This window comes from Diabrotica virgifera, chromosome 7 (genome assembly GCF_917563875.1).
Source record: "Diabrotica virgifera virgifera chromosome 7, PGI_DIABVI_V3a".
Classification (NCBI taxonomy): Eukaryota; Metazoa; Arthropoda; class Insecta; order Coleoptera; family Chrysomelidae; genus Diabrotica; species Diabrotica virgifera.
The window spans coordinates 147,227,533-147,240,719 of NC_065449.1; the positions used below are offsets into that span (position 1 = coordinate 147,227,533).

The following is a 13,187-nucleotide window of genomic DNA, read 5'->3' on the forward strand; positions in this document are numbered from 1 at the left end:
TTGTGTTTTTGAGCCTTGAAAATCCTCATTTTTCGTTTTTTTTTTTAGTTTTCAATTGTTTATATCTCGATAACGATTAACTTAAGAGACAATTACACAAAAGACCTTTTTTGTTTCCAATAATCCAATAAATCTAAAATAATATCTGCCCGGGCTGAAATTTTTTTTATTATTTATTAAAAAAAGTCATTTTTTTTATTATTCATTAATTATAGTCAGGACAAAATTATATCGGACACCCCTTGTTTTTTATAATTTTTAACATACTAAATTACTTATCAAATAATTTTTATCCTTAAACACGTTGGTGCAGGTCAACCTTATATCGGATCCTCTATTAAAATCTCTTGAACTGTAAGTGTTAAGTAACAGTAAACAATTTGTAAAATGTCTATAAAAGTGTAATGTAAATAAACTGGTTTACCTTACAATAACAGGAAAAACATTTGCCTTTTTCTATGGAATCCACTGATACTTTAGCTCCTTCTATGGAACATGTTTTTCGATAACCAACTGAAACAAAAAATGAAATGGATTAATTCAAAAGTTATTTTATACCAAATAAATAAATTTGAACTATATTTTTGAAAAAACCCCCTACATCTAAATCTTCTGCGTATATTTACATTTTGTTGTTTGTATTTTTCAGGGTCAGATTTAATAGTATAGGCGTCTTGCAACCTGTAATTACCAGTTAGGCGCCATGTGTAACGATAGAACTCCAACAGATAGTTGACAGTTACGTAGAAAAATAAATTCCAACTATCAGAGCCTATAGTTGACGCTTCGCCTAGCTCAGTCTCTTAGATGCAAGTTCGTTTTGTCTTAATCGAAAATCTGAACAATGAAAATTTAAATTGGGACAAATAAAATACAAAATTAACGAATCATATTTATTTATCATAAAACAAAGTAAAATAATGATATTTATAAAAAAAATCAATGGGAAAATACCCAGTAGCTGGCTGTATACCATAATTAAAAAATCATACAGAAGTAAAAACTTCCTTTGTAGTAACAAATTCGCCAATTGTAACAAATAAGAAGGTACTTCTGTTGGAGTGAATGTAAAGAGAGGGATAAACTCCAACAGAAGTAGAAAAAGAAAAAAAAAACTTAATGTCAGCTAATGGAACAAAAATGAAGAGATGGGGTGGTAAGGGAAAATACTACTTTTTGCAGTAGTACTTGTATGGGGAATAATGATGAGATGATGATGAAGTTGAGGAAAGAGGAATTAAAAGGGATAGAAGTAGAAGTGTGAAGGGACAGAGGCAAATTGAATAGAATTGGCTAGCAAGAGATGCAAGAGAACAACTTGACACTCAAGGATGGATACGGCTCGTTTGCATGCGTCGAAAAACAGTAGCTCTAAGTAGATAATGATGACTAAAAAAGGTATATACTAAGATAAGAATAATGTTCTGAAAATGTATAAAGATGAATAAGTGCTAAAGAAGAACAAATTGAATAAACCTAACAAATCATGGGCGCCAAGAAAATGATCTTCGATCACTCTCCCAGGTATCTTACACTGCTGTCAAATATTAAATATATTAAATCAGTAATAATGAACATAAAGGAATAATAAAAATAAATGATATACAAAATAAGTAAAAATTTATTAAAAATAACTACTAGATTTTTGACAATCTCTGAGTTAAACAATGCATGTAATGTGACTCTAACATGACAAAAGTTATCGTTAAATATGATATACAATATAACAACAGTCCTGTTATATGTATGTACAAAACTTAAATACCTCTTACTTACATATAGGGTACCACTCACATGAGACTTCTACCAAATGGTTATAGGTAGTACGCTTGCTACGTACCACTAAATTGAAACCGACAAATATGGAAAATATATAAATAAATAGGCACAAGCCTGACTAAGAGAAAATACAATGATGAATTAAGCAAAATTAATTAATAAAAGTTATAGAAATGAAGCTAAGATAAATACCGAACGATGACCTAAATTAACTGAACAAATGGAATAAAGCGAATAAATAATAAAATATTTGGGAAACAAGCAAGTAATATTACAAAATAGGTAAATATCAAACCAATAATAAAATATAAAACCCTAATTTTCTAGGTCTGATTACCTGTTTTTTTTTATATACCATTGTACAAACGAAGTTTTTACTTCTGTATGAAATGATATTTATGTATGCAAGCAAACCCTGCCTGTAGCTTTACAAAAGATAGTATGATACTTATAGCATCGATGGATTACTTGCTTCTGTGTGGAGGTTGGAGTTGGATGTTATTTGCTCCAGATGAGTTGACCATGTTAGTGTCTAGAAGTGGTCGTTGTGTTTTTAATAGTAGCTGCAGATTTAACTAAACGTCGGCGATGTGAAAGTCGTTATGTGGTACCACGAGGCTAAGGAAATTCTACCCATATGGATAGGATAAGTCCCACCAAAAGATGGATAACAAAAATTGACAAGGTCAAAAAACCCAAGAGAGATTATAGTGGAAATAAATGAATTGTGCAAGGAAGCACTGCCTTCATTATCATAGGCTTTCCTTTGTTCTTTCCAGTGTTCTCTACATTGGGCTGCTTGTAGCCAGTTTCCCGCTACTCTTTTTATATCGTCGGTATATCTAGTCAGTCGGTGGTCGTTCTCGGCTTATTTCATACACACAACGAAAAAGGTACGTAATATTAATAAAAATGTTAATTCAGACAAAAAATGCAATACTTAAAATTTGTCCAATTCTTGGTTTTATTGGAACAACAAAGCGATGTTCATCAATTCATTATTTTCGTTAGTTGATCCAATGTATTACGTTTATTGAATTATGTATACCATAATATCACTTTATTGATATTACGAACACTGTTCACTGAGTCAACGAACACTATTCATTGAAACAACAACGTCGTTAATCGACCGAAGAAGACTATTCGTTGTGCCAATATCAGTGTTATTTCTCCTAACGTATACTGCTTCATGCATCCAATAAATTTCGTTTGTTTTTACAATTATTTCCATTTGTTCTTACAATTAATTCCGTTCATTCCCACAATAAATACGGTTATTCTTACAAGCAATTCTTTTTATTCCTACAATCAGTTTTGTTCATTCCTACTATGAACGTATTTTATATTAATAGTTACTGAATAAATGGACTAAACCTAATGGACTTTACACTGTATGAGTTCTTTTATACAGTGCGCTGGAATAAGTGTTAGCTCCCCCTATTAACTTATTTATTTTTAGCATATAAGCAAACCCTCGAACAGGTCGATTTTTAAATCAAAGTATATTATAACAACTTTGCTTTTTTTAAATGGGAAAGTACAATCATGTGACAGCTCATTTAAAAGCGTTTGAAATAGTGATTCCAAAAATGTATAACACCTTAATCTTTTTTGAGAGCGCAGGTGCAAGATTTCGATCGAATTATTTTTAAACGCATTCATTTTCTTCTTGGAATCCCGAGAAAACTAATAAGTATTTTTTAAAAATTTAAACGCAGAATAAAAGATTACATTATTACCGAGGGCTGAAAGTCCCTTAGAATAAACAAAAAGTTTCTTTTGAATGGTATATTTGAAATTAAAAATTATACTAAATTTTCTCTTTTTCACCCCTGTGACTTATTAAAATAATCATTATAGAAGTTTTCAGGGACTTCAGACCATCGACAATACTGTAATATTTTATTCTACGTTTAAATTTTTCAAAAATACTAATCAGTTTTCTCAGAATTCGAAAAAAATGAATCCGATAATAGACACACGAAAACTTCCTTCCAGTACGGACTACACTTGGAAAAGAAATGAAATTATTCCGCACTTCGGCAGAGGTAACAGCATTGTTTAACAAAGAATTCTTTTTTAAACAATGGTAACACAGAGAAGCTCGGGATATTACGACAAGGAAAAGCTACATTTCAAATGGTCAAGCAAAACAGTTATTGTTTCAACAACTGCGTTTATTGTTACATACCATGAACGCATTTATTGTGGTTATTAAACACAGTAGTAGATTGATCAATGCATTTGTTGTCACAACAATCAGTTTACATCTATGGAATAAACCAAGGTAATTGCTTATCATCTACGAAATCAAAAAGTGCTTGCTGCCAGAATAATCATTATTTAGTAAATATATGAAACTAACTTATCGGCTGAATAAATTGAGTGTTATTGATTAATGTACTCTAGTTATTTTCACAATTATTATTCAATCATTGTGACAATAACCAAATACATTGATCAATGTCTAAAATATTACGAACTACAATTTTTTTGAGTGTAGTATGTGGGTCTCCGTTCCATGATTCGTCTTGTCTACCGTCCATCTTGTGTTCTGGCTAAGTGCGCCCTGCTCATTTCCACTTAAGCGCCAGTTCAAGACGTCATCTTTTGAAGACGTCTTGAACTCCTGATCTTTGTCTGATTTGTTGGTTTGTTATGTGGTCTCGAAGGCTCACGTTTAGCATTGCACGTTCCGTGGCTCGTTGTGTAACTCTGAGTTTACTCGTGGATTTTTGCGTCAGTGTTAAAATCTCTGCTCGATAAGTTTGTACAGGCAAAACACATTGGTTATAAACATTTCGCTTGAGACAATGGAAATTGAACCTGTTGACAACACGAAAATATAATTTTATAAAACTGACAGCTGACCGTGGTCCTTACTATCGTCAAATATTTCTTATCATATCATCTATTAGAATGAAAGAAGTTGTCATCAAATGCTTTCGCCTTAATTTTGTACAGTTGTATCTATTTTTTTCTCTTTCGATTTGTGACTGTATTTCTGGACAAAATTTTGTTGTTGATCGATCCAGATTTCGAAACACTAACACTATCTCGGGTGAACTGTATGTCCATTAACCTGTTTAATTATAGTGAGAGATGTACCTTTTGCATCCTCTTATTGCTCTTTAGTCTTTAACATTGCATGGCTAACATTTTAATCTCTGGTCAATTCAAAATTTCACGTTTGCACACACAGCAATTCATACTTCTGCGATTTATTCAATATGTTTATATCATCAATGACAGTTACCATCAAACAAAACCATAATTTGTTTATTGTTATTCTAGTAAACATCAGATATCATCCAATGAACCCTCTCTCACCAGACGACAATTTCTTCTACTTGCATATGCTGTATCAACATCCGCAATTTTCTTCAACCCCGTCCATTCCCTAATTACCACAGTATCCTCTTCATCCAATAAAAATGCCCAACATCTTATAAAACCAATATCACAATAAATAATTTCTCCGCTGTTTAAAAATATAGATCCCGTCTGGCTATAATTCATTTCCTCTACCTACACTTCTCCTCGGACTAAACGTCTTCCGGCAACAGACGTCTCACTCGCCATCTTAATAACCTACAACAATCCCTTATCAGTCTTATGAACAAAGCATTATTTAATTCTGTCTACCGATGCTTCTAAAACTACCACTGGTGTTGTCTGTGCAGTCAGCACTAAATATGAACTTCTAAGATCTTCTCGATTACCTTTAACCTGTAGTGTTAACACAGAATATAGTATTCTGTTGACTTCTAAATACATCTTCCATCAAAACAAACATATTGCCATTTCTACGGATTCCCTTTCATATATCCGTTCAAACAATAGGTACAATTTTCACTGACCACCCATCAGTTTAAAACATTCATGACATCTACCAAAATCTCTCTGCTCAAGATGTAACAATCTCTCTCATATGGCTGCCTTCTCACACTAGAATTACTGGTAATGAAGCAGCAGATCATTTTGCCAAAGAAGCTACCAACCACAATACTGTAGTAACCACAATAATTGAACTAGCTAGAGATCTTAAATTATATTAAATAAATGACTTAATTCATCAAGTCCAGAACAGAGAGACATTTGCCATATTGAACGTCAACCTCAATAGAGAAGGCACTTAGGAGGACAAGAGATCTCAAACTCGTTTTCAAAAAGTCAGTAGAGGATACCTGGTAAAACATATGGCAACAAAATAAAACAGTTCTTCATGAACTCCTACCGTTTATTGGTCATCTGTGCCGGGACTTTCCACTATGAGAGAAACATCAGTTATTAGAAAATTCCGAATTAACCACACAAAAACTTACTCACGGTTTCTTGATGTTCTTAGGAACACGTCAAACTTGCCACCATTGCAATGTTTTCCTGGCCCTGAAACACATCCTCACCGACTGTAAATCATTCAGCAACCTGCATAAATAATTGGATTTGAAACGTACTTTTAATGAAATACTCAACAACCCTACAGATATCATGAAAACTATATTGTTTTTAAAACCGCTTGGTTCTACCACAAGATTTAATATAATAGACATTAGTTGAAGTTATATTATAATAATTGTTATTTATTCTCGTTATTTAATATAGAATGTTAGTGTTTCTGTACCAATGTCCATAGTTGTTGGGGTCCTTGATGTAAATAAATAAAATCGCGTGGAAATTTTAGTCTCCAAACTTATTTTCCGGATGCTACTATTTCGTATTTTGTATAATAATGTATACTAAGTACAATCACAAAAAAGATGCAATAGAAACAACAAACCAAGATACGTTGAATGTTACAAGGAGCACTCTGAAATCATGATTTATAATGTATATACAATGTAAATCCCAAATCATGATTTACAAAGTTTATAAATTGTAAATCATGATTCGGGAGTGTTCCTCGTAACATTCAACGTTCCTTGGTTTGTTTATCTCTAGTGCATCTTTATTATGGTTTTAGTGTAGAGACTCCCCCGTGTTTGCATTGATTTGTCATAATTTACTTTAATTATTTTAGTCAAAGGCATTGGTTTAATCCACAAAGTGAGGTTACATACTTATTGTATTCACAAGTACTTATAATTATAAATTATTCAACACAATAAACAATGAAGATGTGCTCAATTACTTTATAATGGTTCTGTGTTAGATCATTATCAATTCGAATTTATTGCCGTAAAATAAAATGAGGAAGCTATACTTTTTCCTACCTGTGACAAGTCTTTTGGAATTCCTATTAAAATTCTTAATTATTTAATAGTCGAGTTTATCTCGGTATATATAAGGCGAGGTATTATATAAAGAATTACTTATTTTTATTCTGCATTTCCTTAAAGGTTATGCTCAAGGTAAAAGAATATTGTCGTATTTCATTGATATTTAATCGCAGATAAAAATTACTGGTAATGTATTAATCATTACTAGTAGAATATAAACAAAATGTATTTCGTGCTCAACGAGATTAATTCTGACATATAATATAAAGATACTTCAGACATCTAAAAATCAAATACACTTTGAATACTTAGTAAGAACGGCATATCTTAACGGTTTCCCTGACCACAGCAAGAATTGTGTTTTAATATTTTACGGAGTTGTTTCATTTTCCGGTGAGTCTCTTTTTGAGGTTTTCAATATTTTGTCATAAGTAAACTTAGGCAAATATGCAAATAAAAAACTTCGCATATTCGAAATATTCGCATAAATATGCAGATTTTACATAAAATTATGCATGTTTATCTAGAAAATATGCATGTAATAGCAAAAAATATATAACAACTCAGAAAGTAGTATCAGATTTTGTACTATTTTTGTATCGAATTTCCACAAAATTCTAGGAAACGTCGCTCGTCCTGGTCATCAGGTGTCATGTAACGAGTAACGAGTCTGCAATGACTTTGTATCGAATACAAATATCATCATCATCGGTGACCACTTACAGCCCATGGAGGGCCATGGTCACCCATTGGGGTTACTAGGCTCTAAAGTTTTGCATGGTGTGGAGACCAGCTACACGCATAACTCTTCAAAAGTTCCAAACGATATTTATCTAAAATATTACTTTCTTGTTTCTTTTTTGAGGAGATCTTTTCGGCGTTGTGTATGTTTTGCTTGTTTGACTATAGCTGCACATGTCTTTCTTTCCTTTGCTTGTTTTTCCCATTCTCGTATTCCTAGGTCTTTTAAATCCTGGTTAATACCCTCAATCCATCTCTTTCTAGGCCTACCTCTCGGTCTCTTCCCATTTAATTATTTTCTAAGTACTTTTTTTGTATTTCTCTTATCATCCATCCTTTCTACGTGTCCTAACCAACTCAGTCGCTTACTTCGTATTTCTTTTATGATAGTCCGCCTGTTAAACACTCTATTTATTTCGTGGTTCATTCGTATACGCCATTCTCCATTATCCTGTATTGGTTCATATATTTTCCTTCAAATTTTTCTTTCCCATCTAAGAAGTTGTTCCTCTTGTTCACTAGTCAAAGTCCATGGTTCTGATGCATACATTACTACAGGTCTCATTACTGTTGTGTATATTTTTACTTTTGAAGTAGTAGATACTGATTTTGACTTATGATATTTTGTAGGCTGCAGATGCATTTGTTTCCAAGTGAGATTCTTGCTGTTACGTCATCACTGTTTTTATTTCCTTCTTTTATTGTTGATCCTAAATATTTGAAACGGTCCTCTCTTTCAAATATTTGCCCGCTCAGAGATATGTTGCCTTTCGTTTGTACTTTTTCCCGAGTTGTTATCATGTACTTTGTCTTTGAGACATTACCTTCTAGACCCATAGTCTGTACCGCTTCTTTAAAATATGTATAAATTTTTTCTAGGTCTTTTAATGTCCAGCTGATTATGTCTACATCATCTGCGTAGGCAACGACCAAATTGAGCTTTGTAAATATTGTACCATCCCTATCTATAAGAGTTTTCCTGATTACTTGTTCCAACGCAAGGTTAAAAAGTGTTGTTGACAGTGTATCCCATTGTGTTAGACCTTCATTAAATATACAAATATACTTATCGAGTTTTAATAAATCTCCAAAACACGAGACCCGTTCTGGGCACCTGGTACCTCGGACACCACTGCCGTCCTGATATTCGTGATGAGCGACCGCAAAAACCACCGAGTAACTAGTTTGCATTGATTTTATATTACCAGTCCGGAATAAGAATGACGTAACTGCAAAAAGCCATAATTCTCAGGAGAGCAAAAAAACGATTTTATAATATTTAAAATAGGGATTAAATGAGAAGTAATCGTCCAGGAGCGTCGGTATGGCGTTTATTATTAGAATGATGGTTTTTATTTTTATCTTAATTATTATCTTAATTTAATCCCCCCACTTACAACCCTTTTTACAGTTGCGTCATTCTTCATCTAAAAATTTTTAAATATTTAAAATAGTGATTAAATACAGAGTAACTGTCCGCAGCATCAGTTTTGCGTTTATTCTTACAATGGTGGCTTTTAGTTTCATCCCTATTGGTTCGAATTTCATTATCGTAATTTAATCCCCCCATTTTAAACCCTATCTACAGTTTTACGTCATTCTTGATCTTAAAATTTTTCTGTACAAAAAAAAACTATTTTTAAATATTTAGTATGCCGTTTATTCTTACAGCGATGGATTTATTTTTATCACTATTTGTCCGAATTTCATTATCTTAATTTAGTCGCCCCATTTTCAACCCTATTTAGAGTTGCGTCATTATTCATCTGAAACAAGGTCTAGAATGGTGCGTATTTCAATAACGACGCAACTACCCTGTAGTGGCTCAGCACATATATGTAGTTACAGTTCTGTCGCTTTTGTATCATCTGTACACAGTATTTTAGAAGTTAATTACGCAATAAACAGAAATTGATAAAATTTGCAGTTACGTCATTATTATTCCGGACCGGCGATATGAAATTTCAATAAAACAACAGACGAGGCCTCTCCTGGTCACCAGGTACCTTGGAGACTATCGTCGTTATGAAATTCGTGTTCAGCACGCCCAAAAACCCCCGAGTAGTAGATAATATTGAACTCATTTTCGTAAATTATTTCCGAATTACTTTATTATGTTTAATCACTTCGAAATGCACTTTGGAAAATGCATTTTCCTTGTTCAATATTGCAATGTTCATTTCGTCACACTGCACAAATTACTGCATCAAGTTTTCTAAAGCTCTTAGCCCGAACAAAGAACAATCTGACCCCAAAAACAATAAAGGTAGGATGAAAATTTGGGAATAGGTAATTGAAATTGTCTATTATTATATAATAAAAAGTTAACAATTCTACATCCACTCCACTTTACAAAAATGGAGGGGAATACCCCCTCTCGAATGTGAAAAATATACATTCAAAATAAGACGGTAATTGGATAAAATGACTAATTCTAAATAACTTTTGCTCCATAGAGTTTTTTCGCTAAGTCAATATTTTTAGAGTTATTTGCGAGTGAATATGTTCATTTTTAATAAAAAAAAACATGTTTTTGGACGATTTTTCGGAGATAACTCAAAAAGTAAGTATTTTATCGAAAAAAATATTCTTAGCAAAAATATAGCTTATAAAAAATTGAAAAAAATGGTGTATGCCTGAGGTCTGTAGACCCAGTAGAAGCAGAGTTGTAGCTAGTGAAAAGTAGGGTCTTCTTCGTCAAATTCCAAATCGAATATTTCAATGTGAAATAACCCAAAAACGGAGCACTTTTTGGGGAAAATTCATTTTAACTTTTTTAAAGTGTTTAAAAAAGGTTGGTTTTTGTTATTTAAAAAAACTTCTAACATTAAAAGTAAGTCAGTTACGGTCAAAATATTGTTGGTTCCTTTTATTTTTTGGTAAAAAAAAAATCTCGAAAGTCACCCCCTAATTAGCATCAAAAATAAATTTTATCATTACCACTTGACAAGTTACTTTGCTTATGTATTATTTATGTGATCTGTAAGTTTCATCTTTTCAAAGTGCTTATTTTTGAAAAAGCTGTAGTTAAAATGGCTTGAACGAGTAACTAATCACGAGTTTAGGAAAATTTAGAACAGCCATAGCATAACCAATTTTTGTCTAACAAGAAAAAAAATCAAAAATATTCAGAAAAGCGTAACGAACATTTTATTACTCTTTGAGATTTTTGGTATTACTAATAATTTTTAAGTTAATTCCATAAAAAATTCCATTTTTTTCAAAATTAAGAAAAAATGTTTTATTTTAAACCCAGTTTCTTTCAAAAATGAGCACTTTGAACCAATGAAATTTATAGATAATATAAAAAGTACATTTAAGTAAAGGAACTTGTGAAGCGGTAACGATTATTTTTTTTTTTAATTTATGTGTCTCGGCAGCAATGGCCATTGACACAAACAATATTGGTTATACAATAATTAATTACAATAAAGACTTAAAACTAATTATTATAACAGTTAATTTCTAAATCTTAAATAACATTAGGTAAAAATTATGAAGAAAATAAAATTGGAAATACAATCATTGGATACTATAGAGACGTACAACTAATTATAAAATTGCTTCGGTCTTCTTGGGATACTTCGGACGTTGTTTCGTCATAGTAGCAGTTGCATATGAACTAGTAAGATTACTGGAAGAATTGGGTCCAGACATGGTGATGCTAACAGTGGGGGAACATTGATTGAAATTGTTACTCATGTAGTCAAAAGTAACTTGAATTTGTTTATAGTACGCTTTAGATGTCTGCAAATAAGTGATAACCTTGAATACATCACTGCAATACTGGTTGCCTAACCGTTGGCGTCCGTTGGGACGGGATAGCAACAGTGAAAAACTATTGACAGTTTGACACTGAATGGGTTTAAGTTGGAAGATTATTAAGTAAAACATCTCTTACTGACTGACGTTACAGCTTGTTCTTGATGATTAACACGTCACTATTTGAGCGAAAACTAATTTTAATAACTAGTATTTACAGTAATAATTACAAATTTCGGCACCAATTTACAGATCGATACATACACGTTCTGACGTTAGTTTGACAGTCCAATTTTATTTAGGAAGCTAATTAGGGGCGATTTTCGCGATTTTTGCAGCAAAAAATAAAAAAGACCAGCAATATTTTGAGCATAACTCACTTACTTTTATTGTTAGAAGTTTTTTAAAAAAACAGAAATAAACCTTTTTTTAAACACTTTAAAAAAGTTGTAATGAATTTTCCCCGAAAAGAGCTACGTTATTTCAAATTGAAATATTCGATTTGGAATTTGACGAAGAAGAACCTACTTTTCATTGGCTACAAATCTGCTTCTACTGGATCTACAGACCTCATGCATACACTATTTTTTTCAGTTTGTTATAAGCTATATTTTTGCTAAAAATATTTTTTTCGCTAAAATACTTACTTTTTGAGTTATCTGCGAAAAACCGTCCATAAACATGTTTTTTTTGTTAAAAATGAACACATTCACTCGCAAATAACTCTAAAAGTATTAACTTAGTAAAAAAACTCTACAGAACAAAAGTTACTTAGAATTAGTCATTTTATACTATTTCGGACTTATTTTGAACGTATATTTTTTCACCCCCGAGAAAATATTTTTCACTCCGTATTTCTCAATTTTTGTAAAATTGAGAGCATGTAGAATTGTAAACTATTTCTTTTATAATAATAGACGATTTCAACTACCTGTTCCCAAATTTTCATCCTTCCTTTATTTTTTTGGAGGTTTTCGTAAAATTTTGTGTTCCCTGATCGGGCTATCTTACGAATCTAATGCAACAAATTTCATTAAGATGCATTAACCTGCCGAAAATTTGGGAAGTGTATTGCTTCACTGCCAAGCCTATAAGGGTTTTGTAACACGTGCCCGTCAGTCTTTTTTGCAACAGATTGGTTATATTTCAGGATTTTAATTGTGAATGTCTAGAACAACTGTCCAACCTATTTTCAGGTTACCGTCGTCCTTATACCATAACGTGTTAAAACGAATCCACGTTATAATCTATTTATTTTTATAATTTCGTGACTCTGCGTCCATCGTCACAATAACCTTTTCGTCGTCCCTTTGTCAAATTTTAACACTAATAAAAATTCCACTAGCCTAGAAGTTTCCTTTGATCATGACTCCTTATAAGATACCAGTTATTTCCCACAAAGAGTACTGTTATTCAACGACCATCCTGGTGTAAATTTAACCTTTGTTAAACGTAATCCCCAAAATTGTTAATTTGAAACTATAGTAGAATTATTTATGTTCAGTACAATTCAAAAAACATTAAAAAAGTGCAAGTCAAAATGTTAAAACATAAGCCACCGGTAGCAAATTTGACCCCCTCCCCTCTGTTCTGCGTACGTGCCGTACCATTTTAGTCTTCTCTCGTCTATATATTGCAGGGCATCTTTTTCCACTTGCATTCTTCTCCATATCTCTTCATTTG

At 32.2% G+C, this 13,187-nt stretch overlaps 1 protein-coding gene across 1 annotated transcript in view; it reads right to left on the bottom strand.

Annotated features, from left to right (window-relative positions):
* Positions 1-13,187, bottom strand: part of LOC126888281 (kielin/chordin-like protein) — a 496,360-nt gene that overhangs the window by 203,535 nt on the left and 279,638 nt on the right. The window contains exon 3 of the mRNA XM_050656396.1: positions 425-513. Coding sequence (XP_050512353.1) covers positions 425-513 — 89 coding nt within the window. The remainder of the gene's footprint in view (positions 1-424; positions 514-13,187) is intronic.